The sequence below is a fragment of the Prinia subflava genome, chromosome 22 (assembly GCF_021018805.1).
Source record: "Prinia subflava isolate CZ2003 ecotype Zambia chromosome 22, Cam_Psub_1.2, whole genome shotgun sequence".
NCBI classification, from domain to species: domain Eukaryota; kingdom Metazoa; phylum Chordata; class Aves; order Passeriformes; family Cisticolidae; genus Prinia; species Prinia subflava.
Genome location: NC_086268.1, coordinates 6,258,384 through 6,278,674, shown reverse-complemented (window position 1 = coordinate 6,278,674; position 20,291 = coordinate 6,258,384). Strand labels below are relative to the sequence as shown.

The window sequence follows — 20,291 nt, the reverse complement described above, 5'->3', positions numbered from 1 at the left end:
GCCTTCTGATGCCTACAAATGGCATTCCCAGTTCTGGGGAGTGGAGCAAACCCCTGGCACCGAGGGTGTCCCCATGGCAGAGCCCTCGGGCTGAGCCCCTGCCCAGCCCAGCCTCCCTCTGCCCTTCACCCTTCCCCTCATTTCGGTTTTAGAAAGGTCCTTTTCAGCCCCATGCCAGCCCCCTGCCAGGGCAGGACTCTCTGCCCGACTCCGGGGGTGCCCCCTGCCCGTGCGCATTTCGGGGTCCCGCTCCCCTGACACCCCTCTCTCCTTCCAGAAGCACGGGGCGCCCGCGCCCTGCCAGGACCCCTGGGTGACGTGTGGCTGCCAGGCCTCGTGCTGCCCGCCCTGGGACGAGCCCGCCACGCAGGAGGTGCCCACCGGGCTGGAGCACTGCGGCACCGGTAGGGCACGGGGGCACGGGGGGCACGAGGGGACATGGGGGCACGGGGGGACGGGGGCACGGGGGCACGGGGGACACGGGGGCACGGGGGGCACGGGGGGACATGGGGGTGGCACAGTGTGACACAGGAGTGGCATGGGTAGGACACGGGGTGGCACAGGTAGGACGAGAGGATGGCACAGTGTGACACGGGAGTGGCACGATGTGACACAGGGGTGGCACGGTGTGACATGAGGGTGGCATGGCAGGACATGGAGGTGGCATGATGTGATACAGGGTGGCACAGTGTGACACGGGGGTGGCATGGTGTGACATGGGAGTGGCACAGGTGGGCAGGAGGTGGCACGGCAGGACATGGAGGTGGCACAGTGTGACACAGGGATGGCACTGGTAGGGCATAGAGTGGCATGGGTAGGGCACGGGGTGACATGGTGGGACACGGGAGTGACTTGCAGTGATGTGGGGGTGGCAAGGTGTGACACAGGGGTGGTATGGGTAGGGCATGGGGTGGCACGGTGTGACATGGGGGTGGCACGGGTACGACACTGGGGTGGCACCTTCCCTGTGCTGGGGGCTTGGAGCAGCCTCAGCTGGAAAAATCCTGAATCCCCAGCAGGCTCTGTTTGCTGTGTCCCACCGTGTCCTTCCAGAGTTGCTTTCTGCCCCAGTCCTGCCTTCATTTCCCGGGTTTTGCCCTCAGTGCCTCCCTCAGACACAGCATCAAAGGTTGGTACTGCCTTGATGGTGTCCAGGGTCTCCATTAGTGAAGACTGGCCCATAAAACAGAAAAACCCCTTCTATATGGAGGGTTTTTGCATCTGTTGTCCTCCTACTGAAGTGATGCTGGAGGGTGGGAGCCTCCTTCCTCCCTGCCGTGGTGTGGGAGAACTCCTCTCCCCTGTCAGCTGGTGATTTTGCTGGTTTTTGGAATTTTGAAGTTCTGTGTGGACCTCCCTTGCATGCAGGGGCAGCAGCAGGGTCTCTGGGAGGATCCATGGGCAGGGTGGACCTGCCAAGCTGCTGGTTGCATCCTCTGCATTTCTCCTGGCATTTGCAGCACTGATGTCCTGGCTCCTGGTTAGTGGCCTTGGAAAGCGGCATCCATAGAGGCTTGAAAGGCAACAGGGATTCCCAAATTTCCATCCCACTCTGGTGGTAATTTTGGGTCTCTTATAACACAAGGTGCCCAGGGCAGCTGTGGCTGCCCCAGCCCTGGAAGGGTCTAAGTTTGGGACACTTGGAGCAGCCTGGGATAGTGGAAGGTGTCACTGCCCATGGCAGGGGGTGGTGCTGGATGGGCTTTAAGGTCTCTTCTAACCCTCTTCTGGGATTTTATGATTCCTTGGGAGGTCAGTGGTCACCAGAGCTGGAGAGGAGAGGCCACGCTGGGCCATCAGCTAAAGCAACTCCCTGCCTGGCTGTAGGGAATGTCTGCCCTGCCTGGATGTAGGGAATGTCTTCCCTGCCCAGGCCTAGCTGATGTCTCCTCCTACACCTTTATAGTTTGGAAGTTGTTAGAAGAGCACCGGTGTCTGATTCTTGACCCAACACATGAATTTTCATGCTGAGCTTGCACCTTGGGCTGTTTCTTGTGATGTGGAAGGTGGGGTGGAATGAGATGAACTTTAGGGTCCCAAGCCAGCGCATCCTGGGATTCCAGGGCTCCTGTGTGAGCAGCTGGCAGGGCAGATGTGAGGAGGGAGCAGCCCAAGGCTCAGGTACCCCCCAGCATGGCCTGGCCACAGAACGAAGAGAAAGAGCTCAAGTTGCACCACGGTGACCTTTGCCAAGGGCCAAGATGAAGTTTATGTTTCACTTCAGTCCCACATAAGCCTGTCCTGAAGCACTTAAACCCCGTGTAAGCTTTGCCCTGGCGTGTGCTGCTCTCCTGTGAGTGGTTCCTGCTCGTTAGTGGCGCTCATTGGCCCCTGGGGAGGGCAAGCCCTGGTGTTCAGAGCCTTTCTGCAGCTGAGGAGCTCAGCAGAGCCAGTGGCTGCTGCGGTCAAATGTGCAGTTTGAAATCTCTCCTTGGCAAAGGTTCAGGCATTTGAGATTTTTTCCCTTTCTCCTTTGGTGAGTGCTTGAGTGTGAGCAGGAGGTGGACACAGAGAGCTGTGCCTGTGGCCGGAGCAAAGCCCCTCTGCTCTTTCCAGGCATCCTTATTCCAGCTATTTGCTCAACTCCTGTGAGTGACCTCTCAGCATGATGTCAGCTCTGCTCTGATGAAATCTGCCCTGGCAGCATTTGGATTTGCTCAAACATTTTGCAAGTCTGTGCCTGGAAAGTTTTTTTAGGGTTTTTTTCCCCAACCCTCTCCTGTTTTCTGTGAAAGTGCTCTCTCCAGGGACCAACATATTTGCAGCCCAGATCTTCCCTACTCCACGATGGCTCTGTGAACTTTCTTGTTGCAGAGGCTGGAGCCTGCCTCAAACATTAGTGAAGCCAGGGAAAGAAATCCAAGCTGTTACTGTCTTCCACAGTTTTGATCCAGCTTCTAGTGAGTTGGGATGAGCAGGACAGGCCCTAGGTCTCTTGTAATACCTAAAAATTGCTTTTCAGTTCTTCCTGTTGCAGTGCAAGGTGCTCTTTCTCTGATTTGTTTTTTAATGTTGCTGGTTCTTCAGTCTAGAGCAGTTTCTAATTTTAAATGAGAGGAAACTCTTATTTGTATATGGGGCCAGGAACAGCCTTTCATTTCTCCTTTGTGTCTCGGCTGCACATGAAAACCATTTGTCATCTATTCTTCTGCTGCACCAGAGGCTATTTTGGTTTTCATGGTCTTGATGTTGGTGAAAGAAACAAGTCAACAAGGAAAATGCAAGTGTGAATATATCCTCCTGCAATAGAAACCCACAACATTTCTAAGAGTTTGAGGTCTGCTTGTGTTTAGGGAAGATGCTTTGCCTTTGAAGCTTAGGCAAGTTTATTTACACTGTGCTTGAAGCCGATAAGATTATTCTGTGATATGGATAAAGGAAAGCCTGATGTGGATTTAGCTCATAGATAAAGCATGAAGAGGTGGAGTTTTTTTGGCTTGAAAGGCCAACATTTGAACAAGGACTGGAGTCAGTTTGATTTGTCCGCTGGTACGACGATGTGTGGTGCACGTGTTGGGAATGTCTGTGCCCAGGGATCACCACAGCGAGGGAAGGGCCCGGCCCAGAGGTGGCAGAACGAGGCCATGCAGAGGGAGCTGCTGGCTGCCCGTGGACAGGAGCTCTGCTCCTTGCTCAGGTGGCACCAGGGCTGTAAAGGCACCTTGGCTGCTCCATCTGCCACCCAACTGCAGGTGCCCCATGCCTGCCCAAAGTGTTGCTGAAAGCCACACTTAGCACCTTATGGTGGATTCATAAGGAAATAGGATCCTAATATTCCTCCCTGGGAATATTTTTGGATTATACAAGGCTAGGTGTAAAGCTGCAGTGGAAGAAATGATTTGCTAGTGGGATTACCAAATTATTGTGGGCTCTGAGCAACCTGATCTAGGGGATGGCATCCTGCCCGTGGTGCAAGGCTTGGAATGAGGAAGGTCTTTAAGGTCCCCTTCCTCCTAAAGCACTCCGGGATTCTGTGATTCCATTACAATTTCAGCACGGACACAGTGCTGGCTGCGCTGCCTTTAGGAGCCAAGGCCACTTTAACAGCCCCTTCCTCTCAGAGTGGGTTTGTTTTCCTTACTGATAGGGGAGATAAACTTGTTGTTAATGGCAAATGAGGGATGGAACAACTCCGAGCTCAGCGGAAGAAGTTTCTACAACTGTTGTGCTGAATTAGCATCCTTGGACTGAAGGCATTCCCAGCCTTTTGGATATTTCTGGAGCGTTTGGGGGAGTGCTCCTGGTTTCACTGAGAAATGAATCACAGAATCCTGGAATGGCTTGGGTTGGAAGGAACCTTATGGACCATCTCATTCCAACGCCCTGCCACGGCACACCTTCCACCACAGCAAGTTTTAAGCCATGTCCAGGCTGGCCTTGAACAATTCCAGGGATTTTCCAGAGAGCAAGAAGCAGAGCTGGTGTTCCATGGGCTTCAAGTCCTCACAGCCTGGGCTTCCCTGGCATTGAGCTGGTTTGGCCATGAGAGCCAAGGCCTCACAGCTGGAGAAACACCTCGGTGTGCTCTGCCCCCACCAGAGCAGGGTGGGCGCTGCCCAGTGTCCCCACCCTGCCCACCCTGCCCACCCTGCCATCGTCCTTCCAGCCCATCCGGGGCCATCCTCCCTGCTTTTCCCCACATGTCCTGCTCCTCTGCCTGCTCCTCTCCCTGTGGACAGCCCCGCAGGAAAAGGTTTTCTGTGAGCGGTTTCTGGGCCGTCTTCCAGGCCCACGCTCAGAGGAAGGGGGCTTTGGGAGGAGGAGGAGGAGGAGAAGGGGGAAGGTAAAGCTGACCAGGCTCAGCCCGATGGCTTCTCCAGCTGCAGAGCATTTTCCAAGCTAAGCTTTTTTCTTTTTCTTTTTTTTTTTTTTTTTTTAAATCTGCCTCTTTTTTTTTTTTTCATGTCCTTTTATCCTATTTTTAACTGTGGCCTCCTTCCTTTTCTCAGCCTCCTCCAACACTTCCCCCTCCCCTGTGCTGCACTGCCTCCCCCGCATGCTCTCGCTGAGATGAATGGGCGCCTTCTCACAGGGCACGCACAGCTGCTGCTGCTGCCTGCAGGACAGCCAGGATCAGCCCTGGGCCGGCCAGGATCAGCCCTGGGCTGGCCAGGATCAGCCCTGGGACGGTCAGGATCAGCCCTGGGCGGGCCAGGATCAGCCCTGGGCCGGCCAGGATCACCCCTGGGCCAGTCAGGATCACCCCTGGGCTAGCCAGGATCAGCCCTGGGCTAGCCAGGATTAGCCCTGGGCCAGCCAGGATCAGCCCTGGGCTAGCCAGGATCAGCCCTGGGCTAGCCAGGATCAGCCCTGGGCCAGCCAGGATCAGCCCTCCGCCAGCCAGGATCAGCCCTGGGCCAGCCAGGCTCAGCCCTGGAGCAGCCAGGATCAGCCCTGGGCCAGCCAGGATCAGCCCTGGGCCAGCCAGGCTTAGCCCTGGGCCAGCCAGGCTTAGCCCTGGAGCAGCCAGGCTCTCCTCACCCTCCTTAACAAACCAGGAGCAGGCAAAGGAGAGTGTGCAGGAAGGTGGAGGGAAGCAGGATGGGGTAAAATCGGGGTGAGCCTGCACGGGGAGGGATGCACTGGATGGGAATTCATCCCATGGCTCAGAGAAAGCCCTGCACAAAACCCAAAACCCTGCCCCTTCCCAACCTGCTGCAGCGTTCCCTGATCCACAGCTCTCCCTGGCGCAGAGGCTGAGTGAGGGGTCAGGGCTCTGTTGTCACCCTCTGGCTGCTGAGGTGACACAGCTTCTCTGGGTCTGGAGCTGTTTAGGGCCTGGCTGGAATGGAAGGGGTCTCTTACTTTTCCTTTGGGGATCTTTGGGTATTCCACTGGCTCCAGTTAAAGGCCAGTCCCAGCTGCTAGGACAGTCCCAGTCTGGGCTGTGAAGGACACACATCATTTTCTCTGTTAAGGGCACTCCCCAGTCTGTTGGTGGAGAGAGAAGACCCCTCTGTGCCTTGGGAATGAGTTGCAGGGCTGTGGGATGCCCGAGGTGTGTTTGAATGTGCTGGGGAGGATGAGCAGACCCTGCTTTGCTCTCAGGTCAGTGGCAGCAGAGTGCCTGCTCCCTGTGGATGCTGTTGTTTCCCAGGTGAGGAAAACACACAGAGGTGTCCCCATGGCACTCAGGACCTGCTGCAGCTCAGCACTCAGAGAGGATTATTTGCACTGAGACAATAGAGGGACAGAAATCCAGGCTCTCACTTTTCCATTTGTTTCCTGCCTGACTCTGGAAGATTCCCTGTGTCACCTCTCCAAGGCAAAACCCCCGGGAGCTCCCTGGGCCTTAATCTTCAGCAGAGAATGAGCTCAGAGCTCTTTTCCCACTCCAGACTGGAGTCAGCTGGGGATGAGGGCTCGTGCTCAGAGCAGGGCGTTGGTCCCTGGAGCATTGGTGCGTGGGTTTTGGGAGAAGCCTGGAGATGTGTTGGGGTTCTCAGGTATAAAAGGGGGGTGGGAGCTCAGCAAGACACAAGACTCAGGTTTGGGAGCTGCAAAAATGAGCAGCAGCACCAAGAGCTCCAGTGTGCCTTGAGGAAGGGATAAGGGGATGTAGAGCCCAGGAGGAAGGGAACTGAGGCACAGCCAGCCCAGGGCTGCTGTGATGCCTTGAGGCTGCCTGCAGGATAGCTCTCGTTTTGGGGGGCTCTTGGAGCAGGACTGACCCCTCTACAGGGATGGAGTGAGCTGGATGTACCTGTGTGGTTTTCCGGAGGAGGAAACTGTCCTGCACCACCAAACACTTCAGACAGGTCACACCAAGCAAATCTGGGGGGGGGAGAGGGGGATGTGGTGTTTGAGCTTTCTCAGGAAAATTCCTCGGAACTGTGACCAGAGGGTTTGGTTGCCCATGGCCAGCCCTTGTAGCAGCACTTAGGGGGGGCTGCTGGGCTGGTGAGGAGCAGGGAGGGCAGCAGAAGTGAGGAGAGAGATTTGGAACAGGCTCCCCAGAGAAGTGGGGAATCCTGTCCCTTGAACTGTTCAAAAAATGTGTAAATGTGGCACTGGGGGGGCACAGTTTAGTGGTGGACCCGGCAGTGCCGGGGAAATGCTTGGACTGGATGATCTTAGAGGGTTTCTCCAACCTTTAGGATTCTCTGGTTGTGTTTTCCCCCTGGATGGACGGTGGGATGCCAGGAGAGCCCAGCAGGGCAGGCAGAGGGGCTGTGGGGAGCGGGGAATCCGGGACCCTGCGAACAGCCTGATCCTTTCAGCTCCTGGCAGCTTGGAGCACCTCTCTCCCCCTCCAGATGTTCCTTGTGTTTATGGCTGCTGGAGCAAGAGCCTGAACTCTCTCATTAATGCGTTTCTCCCTCTCTCTCTCCCTCACATCGAAGCCAGAAGTCTCAGCTCCGAGGCTGCAGCTGGGAAGGAGCTGGGGTGAGGGGTGGGAGCGGGAGGGAGGTGTGCGCCAGCCTCCCGCCCCATTCAGCTCCCCCTCCGCTTCCCTCCCCCCGAGCCCTCCCAAAATACACATGCCCTGCAAAAAGAAAAACACTGGCAGATTTTTTATTTCAGAAAGTAAACACTTAGGCCATGGGGGTCTGGAGGTTATGGGAAAAGAGGAAACCATTGGGCTAATCAGGCCGGGACACACTTCCCCTGCTGAAATAAAGCAGAAATCGCTGCCTCGCAGGGCGCTGCTGTGGTTAACCCTGGGGCTGCCAGTGCCATGGAGCATTTTCCCTCAATCCCTTGGATTTGGTGCCTTGTGGTTCACTCTGGTGTTCTCAGTGCTGGGAGCCCAACTCTGCCCACTCGTTTTCCCTCAAACCCTGGGATTTTGGGGCTCGTGGTTCACCCTGGGGCTGCCAGTGCCACGGAGCTCTGTGAGCTGGACCTTGCCTGCAGGTTTTCCCTCAATCCCTGAGTTTTGGTGCCTCATGGTTCACCCTGGTGCTGCCAGAGCTGCAGAGCCCTGGGAGCCCAGACCTGCCCACGCTTTCCCTCAATCCCAGTTTTCTGGCCAGGGTGAGGCGTGGGGTGGAAGGGGAGCCAGCACTCCACAGCAGCCCTGTGGCCCTTTGGGAACGAGCCGTTGGGAATTTTTAGTAGGAAGTGAATTTTTTTCTCTGGTTTATGAGCCATCCTATAGAATTTCATCGTTATTCTTGCCTGAGAACTCTGCCTGCTGGCTGCAAACCTCTGCAGAGAGGAAATCTCTCTCTGCTTGGATCAGCGGGATTTGGGCAATTTCTGCAGAGCTTTGAAAGGTTTTCAGAAAGCTAATTTTCCTGTCCTTGCCAGATTTGCATGAGGTGTATAAATGATTAGATCGTAGATTCTTTGGTTGCAAACCCTCCAGGAAGGGATCCTTCCTGCTCTCTCTCACTACAGTGTCTGTAGAGCACATGGAATGTGGGCTCTGGCCAGGAGATGGGAGATCCTTGGTGCTCCCAGAGGACAAGAAATGGTCTTAGCCCAGGTGTGAGCCCAGGCCTTTGTGGTAGCTTACAAAGAGATCCCAATTATCCTTCTCAGAGCCTGGCCTTGGACCTTGCAGCTCCTTTCCCACCTGAGCTGTGCACTAGGAATGGGTGTCACTCCCAGGTCTCACCTTTTGCAGCTCTGCGTGTTTTTGGAAAGACTAGATCTCCAAGCAGGAAGGTTTATAAGTGAATATCAGATCTGGCTGTTGCTGGGAGCTGGGTCTGCTCCCTCAGACCCAGGCACTGCTGGCTCCCTTTGCACCCTGCCAGGATTGTCAGAGAGCCCGGGCAGACTTTGCACCCAGGAACCCCAGATCTTATCCTGATGCCCACGGTCCCTGGGGGAATTCCCAGCACTCTGGGGTGTCCCACGAGCCTTCATTCTGCCTGGAATCACTGAGCAGAGCCTGAAAGCAAAAACCAGCACGGAACAAACTCGAGGCAAGGGAAAGTGATCTTTCCATCAGAGCCAGAGGTTTTCCCTCGCAGCAGGGCTGGTGAAAGGAGCAGTCACCGGTTCCTTGAGCCATCAGCCCGCTCTTGCAACATTCCCACCAGGAGGCAGATCCCAGATAGCCGGAGAGGGGGGCTGCAGACCTGCCGGGTCCCACCCTGCTATCTCAAGAATGCATTTGAACAGGAGCTGTTTCTGTAGCCTCTGGAAGTCGGGGCTTCAGATGGAAATCAAGCTCCAGAGACAGTCCCACAGGGCAAATTTCAGGAGTTTTGGAGCTGGTGTTCAGCTCAGATAAGCCCTGAGAGCACAGATACTTTATCTGAGCCTTATCTGAGCTATTTGCATCACTGCAGCCTGAGAAACTGCTGTCAGACGTTTGCGGGAGGAGGGGGGCAATTAGGATGGTCTGTCGGTTCTTTTAATTGTTATTTCCAACACAGAGACACTTCCAGGAGGATGGGACTGCCCTGTGCCCCAGCACAGCTCTGGGAGCTTGTCCAGGCTGTAGAGGGGAAGAGCAGGAAGAGGTGCCAGGCTCAGAGAAATAAGGACGGCATTGGGAGGGATATTCCCTGAAAGCCCTGCAAGGGATTACATCTCTCTGCTCTCCTTCTAAAATGAGATGGAAACCAGCCCGAGCTGCCCCTGCTGTCAACTGGGAATGGAGATGATTCCTCCTTTTCCAAGCAGAGCCAGGGCTGAGCTTTCCAAAGGAGCTCTCTGCACCCTGTTTTCCAGAGCCTGCTTTGTGCCTGTGATGTTTCTCACCTTACCTGGAGCCTCTGGGGACAATGCGGGGTCCCTGATCTCTTTCTGCTCCCCCAGATCCCTCCTCATCCCAGCTTGGCAGCAATCAGCTGTTGGTCTCCAAGGACCCTGCAGTGCAACCTCCTCTTCCCAGAGGGTCAGGGGTTCATTCACACGGTGCTGGTGACTCTTCCCAGCACCCATGGTCATGGAATCAGAATGGTTTGGGCTGGGGGACCTTAAAGCTCCTCTTGTTCCCTCCTCAGGGACACCTTCCACTGGACCAGGCTGCTCCAAGTCCTGTCCAGCCTGGCTTTTTATGGGAGAAGGGCTCTCAGGGATGAGATCTAGGAGACCAGGCTGAGTCCTACAGCTGGGGTTTGGAAGCCCTTGGCTATAGCTCTTACCAGAAAGTCTTTAGGCATCCAAACCCCACTGCCTTCCACTGGAGTGAGGTCCCTAAATCCCTGCAGCCGCTCCTGTGAGCCTCTGCACAGCAGTTTCTCACGTTGGAGATGCAGATGATTAATTCAGTGCACATTTTATTGCCATACTTAATTCAGTGAGGTCAGGAGAGTGGCTGAGGGTCCCTGGGGAGTGGGGCTATGCAAGTGCTTTGGATTACACACAAAAAGAGACGTCTGAAGTGATCCTTGGCTGCCTGCATGGCCGGCCCTGGAGCTGCTGCAGTCTCCCCAGCACGTGCTGCAGTTCCCCAGCCCTCCGGATGGACCTTCCCCCACGGGCTTTGGGATCAGTGGGCTTTGGAAAAGCTGCAGTGGGTCAGTTGCTGGCTGTGTGGGCAGAGCTGGAGCACGGTTTCTCTCTGTGCAGCTGATCCTGGGGAGAGATGGGCCTGTGGAAGCAGGCAGGGATGAGGATCCTGCCTGTGTTGGCTCCTCTGGGGAACAGCCGTGGGACACTCCTGCCTGCTTCCCAAACGGCTTCAGTGAGGTGTGGGAACAGCTTGGGATGGAGGGTGGACTTGGCACATGGGCTCATTTCCAGCTTTAGGCTCATGAAAGGAGCTTCTCCAATCTCTGGGAGCTGCCTTTGGAGACCTCTGCTCCCCTCTTAGAGACAGGGCTCCTCTTTCGCTGTTTCTCCTTCCCCTGTGATGCTGCCAGGGCAGGTTGGGCTGCAAAGCCGGGATCCTCACAAATCCCTGTCAGCAGGGTGAAGCCCAGTGGGGGTTGATCTTTTCTCAGGGGTAACGAGGGACTGGACAAGAAAAAACAGCCTCAAGTTGTGCCAGGGTTTAGTATTTAGCAAAAATGGAGAAAATAAACTGTTCCACCAAAGGAGAGATTTGATTTCTAAGGAGATCCTGCCCAATGTCCTTCTCCTTAACTCAGCAGCAGTTCTTTTTCAGGAGTCAGGAATGCCTTTCTCCCAAGTCTGTGTGATTCACTCTCCACATTTGAGGTTCAAGTGGGGCCAGGGGGCTCTTGCTTGGTCAAACTGATGTCAGTGTCGAGGTAGAAAAGGAAAAAAAGGGAAGAGATGCCACAAGGGAGCCTGTTCACGGAAATATTCTAATTTGGTCAGTTCCAGGCATCTTGCAGAAGAGTCTGCGCTTGGGAGATTTCAACCCAGTTTTCCAGGCTCCAGAGACAGGACTAATTCTGGAAGGCAGTGATGGAAATAAAGCTGGCATCTCCTCCTGCCCTGGATCAGCTCCTCACCACGAGCAACCTTGGGGTGTCTGAGACATCCCCAGAGGGGACCAGACCTGCTCCTCCTCTGCATCCAGCCCCTGCCTGACCCCAGGAGAGCAGAGGCAGCTCTGGCTGTGTTTCCATCCAGGCAAACAGCCACCCCATGGAAGTAGGAGCAGTTTTCCTTGCTCTGCAGTAATCAGACTGACAGGCTAACGAGGCAGCCCAGTAGCTTTGCTTTGCCTTCCCCTTGTGTCGAGTCCCAGGCTGGGTGTCAGCTCAGTCCCCATATCTTGAGGAAAAACCTCTTTTTTTTTTTTTTCCACTTTTCTCCTTGTTGCTGCCAAAAGTGACAGATTTTTGGGCGGAAATCATCAATATTTTGTCAAAACCAAATCCAAATATTTCCAGCCAAACCTCAGCATTTTCTGGTGCAGAAGCAAAAACAAATCTCCGTGGGAAATGCCAGCAGGGAGAGCAGATGGAGCAATGGGCTGGAGTGTTCTGCTGCCCTGGCTCTCTCCTTGGGATGTGTGGCTGAGGGGCTGTGAGGAGCAGGGTGGTTGAACCCAGGAGCTAAATTTGGGCTGCTCTGTGTTTATTCAGAGCTCAGTGGTGTAAACAGCCGTGCTCTGCTGACCTGCACGAGCAGCCTGGCCTGGGCAGTTCATCCCATGGAGTCTGGAGTGCAGCAAGCACCGAAATTCCCTCCCTGCTTTCCAGGAGCAGGACATGCTACCTCACCCCAGCCCCACTCTGAGCTCAGGGAATGATTTTAGAGCTTCACCCACCTGCTCCTGCCTGGCTGTGAGCACCCTGCCCTTCTCCCCCCACATTTGCTCCCAGCCCTTGTGTTTAGCACAGCCCTAATTCCACAACCATCCCTCTTCCCAAATCCCTGCCCCGGGGTCTCACACTCCAGTGGCACTGGATCATGAAGGAAGGACTTTTCCCTCCACAACCACCTGAAGTCAGGGTTTTTGGGGCTCTCCCACGCCTGCCAAGAGCACCTCACCCTCCCTGGCCGTTTCTGCTGCTCCTCACTTCATTAGCACCAGGGATGTTTATAAATGGCAGGATAATATTTTTCGTTTCCAGTTTGGGTTTCCAGGGCAGCCACTTTCTGAGGCACTTAGGAAGTTTAGAGAAGATGAGGTTATATAAACGTTTTTTTCCCCCTGGGCCCTTATTAATCAAGTGGCTGTGGAGCCATTCCCAGAGCTTGGGGATCGAGGGCACTGGCTGGGTGAGGGGAGGCAGCTTTTTCTTGGCTCCTGCCCTTTATTTGGGAGTTTGGGATGAATGGAGCTCTCAGACCTGGCTGCGGGCTTTGAAGGCTGCTGGAGGGCTCAGGAGGCTGCTCCTGGGTTGTGTTAAACTGTGTTTGGAGCTGGACTCTCGTGTAGCCCCTTCTGGGCCTTCGTGTGAGCCATGGAACATCTTTTAATGATGTTTTTCCTGGCCCTGTGGATGCATCCCTGTAAAATTTGATTATTTGGTGTAAAACCTTTGCATTTCCTGAGTGCAGGGCGAAGATGATTTCAACAACAATGTGCATTGAGTTGATCCGGGTGCTTTTCCAATGAAACCCTATGGGTGTGCACATGCCCTGATTAATAATTCCCTGATGCATTCCTAAAGCTTCTCTGCTTTGTCCCACCCAAGCTCCACCAGCAGCTGCTCCCCAGGGTGGGTTTGGAAACCAGGAGCCAACTTTGGTTCCCATTAGAGTGAAACAAAGCTCTGCCACCTCCTCCCGTGTCCTTGCTCCACAGGGGATGAGGAATGGGATTTTCTGTTTTCCCTGGGTGGATGGAGCTCTGTCTGCAGCAGCAGGTCCAGCTGCTCGCAGCCCAGAGCTGCAGGTCCACGGGAAATCAGCTCATTAATCTCCTGCCCCACCTTCCCAGCCCTCCAGCCAGGCTCTCCCAGTGTGAAAATGATGATTGAATTGGCCAGCGGTGGGAAATGATGATTTAAAGGGGGTAAAAGGGATATTTGCAACTATTGCTGGCTGTGGCCTTGACAGAAGGAAACCAAATTTCTTCCGGGTCTGGGGAGCGTGTGAGGAAAGGTGCTGAACATCTGGAGTGATTTAGGACCTCTGGGCTGTTGTGCTGGAGCTCAGCCCGAGGAACTGGGCTGGGATGGGGACAAAATCCTGCCGTGGCCTTTGGCTGGAGCTGGTGCAGGTTGGGTGTTCATGCCCACCTCCCCCAGGGGTGGTTGTGGGGGCCCAGGACACTTCAGGCAGCCCTGAGGTGTTTGAGGCATCACCCCAGTGGATTTTCTTCACTTCCCAGAACTCCTTTTCGGATTGGAGGGAAACTTCAAGCCCCAGAACACAAATCAGCTTCTCAGCTTCCCTTTGGCCTCCTCCTCATCCAAGACCTTCCCCTCCCACAGGATCCTCCTCGAAGAGGTGAACTAACTGGGTGAAAAGAGCTTGTTAACAAATTACGTTTAATAGGCCTTTTTTTTTTTTTTTTTTCTTTCCATTTTGCAATTCCTTCCCATATTAAAAGTGCAAAAATAGAAAGTTTTCGCTCTGGTTGAATGACACAACATTTTCCTTGTTTATTTTCTTCCCACTGCTTTAACCCAACGAGCAGTGTGGGAAAAGGAAAAAAAAACCCTACAACAAACTCGTTTGTATCAGCCAGGAACATACTTAGAAAAAAATATTTGCAACTGATTTTTTCCTCCAGCCACTAGCAAAGCACGAAAAACAATAAATAAATCATCTGTTTTCACGGCTTTTGCTGCAGGGAGGTGGACAGGGAAGCAGAGTGAGCTGAACCCCCGTGGATCCCAGGATCTCTAGCAGCTTCCTGACAATGGGATAGGGGAATGGCTTCACACTGGAAGAGGGGGGGTTAATGGGATATTGGGAAGGAGTTAATCCCTGTGAGGGTGGGGAAGCCCTGGCACAAAGAAGCTGTGGCTGCCCCATCCCTGGAAGTGTCCAAGGACAGGGCTCGGAGCCCCTTGGGATGGCGTCCCTGGTGTCACTCGGTGTCCCTGCCCACGGCAGGGGTGGCACTGGGTGAGCTTTTAAGGTCCTTTAACCCCTGAAATGAGCGGAGCCGCTGCCCGGGGTGACCGTGTCCCCTCGGGAGCCGCAATTCCCTGCCCAGCAGCTGCCTGCTCCCATTCACACCCGCAAGGATTTAGGGCCTCGGCGAGCTAATCAGGAGACGCTCCCGGGGAGAGAGGCGTGTTATTTAATTAGCTGCACAATGGGCTGGCTGGGAGGCACGTGGTGGCTCTGATGGCAGGAGATAGATGTCCTTTTAGCCGGGCTAATTGTCGGGAAATAGCGGGGGCTTTGTTCAGCCCCAGCGTGGGCTCTGTGATCTCGCAGAGCCCAGGGGCTGCCCGCTTATAATTTTAGACAGATCTATTCAAGCCTGCCCCGCCGAACAAGCCGGGCATTGTTGCAGAGCCAGCAGCGGCGGCCAAGAAAACCACCCCGAAAAACCCAAACACGTGTAGGGAGGAATATTTCCCTGGCGTTTATTCACTGCCAGGCCAGGTTGCCAAGCGCGGACAATTGCGGGAGAGGAGGTTTCCAGAGCCGGGAGAGGGTTTTTGCTCTTCGAGACGCGTTTGCAGGCGGATCCCTGGGCCCAGGATGATGCCGGGAGCGTCCCTGCTGGCAGCGCCTCTCCGAGGAGGGCGGCTCCAGGGCTGTGGTCTCATCCTGGAATTTCTGTGCTCTGGGCACGGTGTACATGGGGAAATCGTGCCGGAATTATCTCTCCAGACAGACTGTGTGCACCTGCCACCTCACGGCCTTGGCCGGACAGTGGTGTGGGATGGAGGGGTCCCAAACTGTTGGATCTTGGCTGGTTGTGCCTCCCAGGGCCCTGTGGAGCCAGGGATCGAAATCTCCTGAGCTCTCCCCTCAAACCTCTCTGGAGAGACCCTATCACAGTCCCCACCCCTGAGCTTTTCCTTTGGGACTGCTGAACTCCCAGCTCTTTGAGAGGGGAGAAAGTGTAAAAATGGGATGGCGGCACAACGGTGGAAATATTGACCAGGAATTAAACTTCCATCACTTTAACCCCTCTGTCCTGGCCCTGGTGTTAACCTGGGGGTCACTGCAGTCCTGTGGTTTATTTTCCTGGGCTGATCACTTTCAACTGGCTGTGAGCGCAGGATTTTCCTGGTGGCTGCCATTTCTCAGGCTCTGGATTCTATACCAGAGCTTGGAGCTGGACTGAGCTCCATCAGGAGATGCTTGTGTGTCTCTTGGACCTTGATAAAGTGAAATGTGGCTGTCCCTCGGTGTTTGGTGAAGCAGTGGGTGCTGTTTTCATGGTGATGGGTTTTTGAAAGATGGAAGGGGCAGATAAGTGCCAGTGCTCACAATCTGGCTGTCAGGAGACCATTTATGAGCAATGATTCCTTTGCCTCTCCTTCATAATGCCTCTGCGTATCCCAGGGAAGGGAATTTCAAGGGCTACCAGGGATCAGTTCAGGGAGGAGAGACTGGTGAACGCCAAGAGTGCAGCCACAAGCAGAGCTGTGCTGCTTAGACCTGAGCGGGCTGCTTTGTTTGTGCTCTGAAGGAGAGAGGACTGAGGCCAGAGAGACCCGAGCCAGGAGATCTGAGCAAAGGCAGAGGCGACCTTCAGGTGAGATTTGCTGTGTATTGGCTGCGTGTGCTCGGTGGAACTGAGAATATCGGGAGTTCAGCAGCAAAACCCTTCAGGATGTGTTTACCAAGAGCTCGGTGCTGTCACTTGAGGGGAGCGGGAGAATGTCCAAGAGCAGACAGTGCTGCAGGGCAGTTTATGAGGATTTTCCATCCCAACACTGCTTCCAGCAGGGACCCGAGTGAGTGACAGCACCCCCGCCAAGGGAATTCTGCCAGGATGGCATTGCCGGGGCCCAGAGCAGCTCCTCAGGTGCGGGATCCACACCCCTGGGAATCCAGGAGGGGGATCTGCACCCCTGGGAATCCAGGAGGGGGATCTGCACCCCTGGGAATCCAGGAGCGGGATCAGCACCCCTGGGAATCCAGGAGGGGGATCTGCACCCCTGGGAATCCAGGAGGGGGATCTGCACCCCTGGGAATCCAGGAGCGGGATCTGCACCCCTGGGAATCCAGGAGCGGGATCTGCACCCCTGGGAATCCAGGAGCGGGATCAGCACCCCTGGGAATCCAGGAGCGGGAGGCGCTTGGAGATGCCCGAGCAGCCGAGGCTGGTCCGGGGTGCCCAGCGTGTGCCGGGGCCGTGGCTCCCCGCGGGCTCTGTGTGCCGAGCCCCGACCCCGCTGGCCACAAAGCGGCTTTTGTGAGCCCGCCCCGCCGGGGCTTAATGAGAGCAGGAGCCGCGGAGGCTCGGAGCCCGGGACAGTCACTCACAGGAGGGCATTGTGGCAGCGATGGCTCGGGGCTGGGCCGGCCCGGGGCTGGGGATCCCAGCGGGAACACTGCCCTGCTTTTCCTGCCGCCAGCGCCCGGGCTGGGGGACTCGCAGCGAGGGGACCCCAGGGGCCAGCCACGCTCTGGGCACGGTCATCACCCCCGGGACCCCTGCGCTGGATCTGGGAGCGGCCCGGCTCCCGCAGCCCGCCCGGGGCACACGCAGGATGTGCCGCTAGCGAGTTCTGCTCCCATGCCCCAGCCAAAAACGGGAGGCTGGAGTCAGCAGGGCTAATCCAGCCTCCTCCTACCAAAATACTCCAATGCCTCCCAGCTCTTACGGCGCTTGAAGGAATTTCTCGTATTATTTTAAATTCCAGGAAAGGTATCTCCCCGGGGAACGGCCGCGGCAGCTGCCTGCTCTTTCCTCTCATTGCACAGGGCCACCTCCACACCCAGGGCCACCTCCCTGCTCTTTCCTTTCTTGGAGTGGTGGCTGCTGCTCCTTCCAACAATGTCCCCATTACGATAAATCCTTTCATGTCTCTGTTTCTCCCTGGAATTGCAGGACAGGTTTTTTTCTTTTTCCTCTCCCCTTTGCTCCTGATTTTTGTCTCATGCCCTGTGGGTATTGTTTACTTGACAAAACATCAAACCAAATCCCTGACCGCTTGCGGTCATTAAAAATCCCATGGCAGTTTTGGGGAAGGCTCCAATTTGGCTAATTACGTTCTGCCATAAATATCCCCCTGCAGTTTTAATTGGATATGGTGTTCTTCATTTCCTGGCCATTACAGCTGGGTGAACGCCCCATGTTATCCTGTGGCCGTTGCATTTCACCCCGTGTTTTGGTGGCAGCAGTGCTCGGAAAAGCTCCCTCTCCAGACCAGAAGTTACACCTAATTCCTGCTGGAAAGAGGATGGGGGAATGTGAGGGAAAGGAGAAGCTGTTCTGGCTCCATGACATCTGAAGGAGAGCCAGCAGCTGCCCTGGGCTGGGACAGGAGGGAATTTGGCCTGGAAAAGTGAAAGAGCCAGCAGAGAGGTCACGGAAGAGCCGTCCTTGCCTTCGGAAACCGCAGCAAATCTCCCAACACCTTTTCTCAGTGCTAAATGAATAATAATTATTATTGTTCTGTAAACCCAAAATTAGTCAGTGGCCCAGGGAACAAAGGGGCATTGCTGCCCACCCTTTCTTTGCTCCCAGCAGTTGCAAACAGTGGGGCTGCCCTGCAGAAGGAGGGCAGATGGTTATCGCCCATCTTTGGGCTGCCGTTCCCCAGCCCGCCATCCTCCCTCCCCGGCAGAGCCTGAATGGACATTACGTTCAGCAACGGCACAGTGGAAAACGAGGGTGAGACTTGGATGGGGAAGAGGAAAGATTTTTCTTAAAGCCTGTGAGCAGCAAATAGGAACCAGTTGCTGAGGCGAAGTCATGTTTGGCAGGTCTTGGGCTCGGAATGGTCACATCCCAGCTGAAGAAACTAATCAATGGATTCCTTCCATGCCTTCTGCGAACACTGAGCCATTGAGCGGCTCAGCTGGAGCTCAGAGCCAGGCCTTTCATGTCGCAGCTCTGAAGTGAACACAAATTAAAGCGGCTGCTGGGACGGAGTTCGAAGGAGAGATTCAGCTGCCCGGGGAGGAAACCTCTGTCCGCAGCCTCTCTATTCTCTTCCTCTCCTTTGGGGATTTTTGCTCGAGTGTTACTTTTGGAAGCATTTCCAGTTTCCCTGCGTATAGGGGTTGCCATGCATTGCACCAGCAAAATGGAACACGGGTTTAGGGAGGCACAGGGGGGTGAGGCACAGCTCAGAGTTCCTCTGCAGCCACCCTGCACCAAGCTGGGTTCAGTGTCATCGGTTTTGTGAGATCAGGGCTCAGCCAGAATGCCAAGAGCATGTGGATCTCTCCTAATAAAAAACAAACAAGCTGTGAGAAAGGTCTTTATTAGAGCCTCTGTCCTGGTCCAGAAGAGAAGGATCTCCAGTACAGGTGTCCTGGAGTTCAGCCAGTCCTCGGGACTGTAACACTGCAGGAGAGGCTGATCCAAAAGCATCAGCCCAGGGGGGCAAGGCTAAAGCAGAGACACCTCAGGGCACGGCTGCCTCCTCTGCTGCTGCATCTCGGTCTGTGGCAGTTCCATCCAGGCCTCTGTGCCCTGTGCTGTGCGCCACCAGCAGCCTGTCCCGCTCTGTGTTTGGGTGAGTCCCTGTGACCTGGCCGCGCCTCCTCCTGCTGTGTTTCGGTCCGGGGCTTGTGGTTTGCTGCAGCCGCGCTCCGAGCGGTGAGCGATGGCCCGGGGGGGTCATTTCCATACGGTTGGGACCGCAGGTGCTTTCTGACAGCTCGGGCAGGCAGCTGCACAAACCGGCACCCCCAGGCAGCCCCCTCCCCTCTCTGCCGCGGGATCCCGGCCCAGCGCAGGAAGGGAAGGACTGGGGGCTCTGATAACTGCATCAGGTTTCTCTTCCCAAGCCTGCTCTGGAGGGATCAGAGATCAGACAGAAAGGCAGCTGTTTCTCCTGAATCCCCTTTTGATTTTCAACCAGAAATGTTCTGCTAAATCTCCTCTCTGTAGTTTCTTCCTTCAATCGTTGCTGTATGGGGAAGAAAGAAACCCAAACTGAGGGCAGGTGCAAGCACATGATCCTGTCCCAGGGAGGGACCACATTTTATACTTGCAGCCATCCTTTTTCCACCTTCGGATTTCAAGGTTCATTCTTGTGGTGGGTTTCAAACCACCAGCTCTGTGCTCTGCCTGAGCACTGCTCAGGTTCTCCCAAGCCCTCAGGAATCAGAGGAGGAAGGTTTTCCATCACAGCAAATCGCTGGTACCGCTCCACTGCTGCAGGGATAGGTTGCCCAGAACTGAGCTTGCAAGCAAATTGGAAACAAGACTGCCTGTAAAACTGGGCATGTGAGAGGTTGTCACTGGGTGAAGAAGGTGAACGTTGGGCTGGAGCTCCCTGCCTGGCTTTGCCAGCTCTCAGCCCTCCTGCCTTGGCAAAGCCGTGTGTGCAGCCCGAGCCGGCGCTCTTGGGCTGGCTCCTTTCAGCTGCACAAACTCTCCTGCTATAAATACGCCCATGGTGCCTGAGAAAGGCCCTGCTGCAGAAGCGAAATAATCCGAGCTGCAGCGTTTGCATCTGCAGTTCATCTTTCGGGGCCTTGGGAGGTTTCAGGGGTGTTTGCAAGCGGGACCTTGGTCCATCCCAAGGGCTGGGCAGTGAGTGTGACCCCGGGCAGCTGCTCCTGTGTTCACTTGAGCCCATCTTTGATGAGAGCAGCCTGATCTATGCCAGAATCGGAAGCTGTTAAAGAGTTTCAGAGTGACAGAACCACAAGAGCTGGTTGATAATGACTTTTTTTCTCCGTACCGGTAAGCTGACATCTGTGAGTCATACTCTCCTTCTGCTGTGCCGTTTGTGGTCTGAAGTTTGTGCTACTTAAACACAATCAAACAGATTTCATGTGAAAACCAATATTCTTCTGTTAGCTCCGTGCCATGCTGGCATGACACTCATCTTGTATCTTCAAGATGCTTTTTATCCTGTCACTTCCCAACCCTCTTTGGCCTCCCACCTCTACCCAGCAGGGCTGGGAACAACCACCCCTGG

The 20,291-nt window shown here is 55.1% G+C and overlaps 1 protein-coding gene across 2 annotated transcripts in view; it reads left to right on the top strand.

The window, feature by feature from the left end:
• Positions 1-20,291, top strand: part of ETS1 (ETS proto-oncogene 1, transcription factor) — a 78,917-nt gene that overhangs the window by 10,745 nt on the left and 47,881 nt on the right. Inside the window, exon 3 of one of the 2 annotated variants that reach the window (XM_063417778.1) lies at positions 281-404. In XM_063417778.1, coding sequence (XP_063273848.1) covers positions 281-404 — 124 coding nt within the window. Of the gene's footprint in view, positions 1-277; positions 405-20,291 lie in introns of both variants that reach the window. The other variant, XM_063417776.1, reaches the window with a different exon arrangement.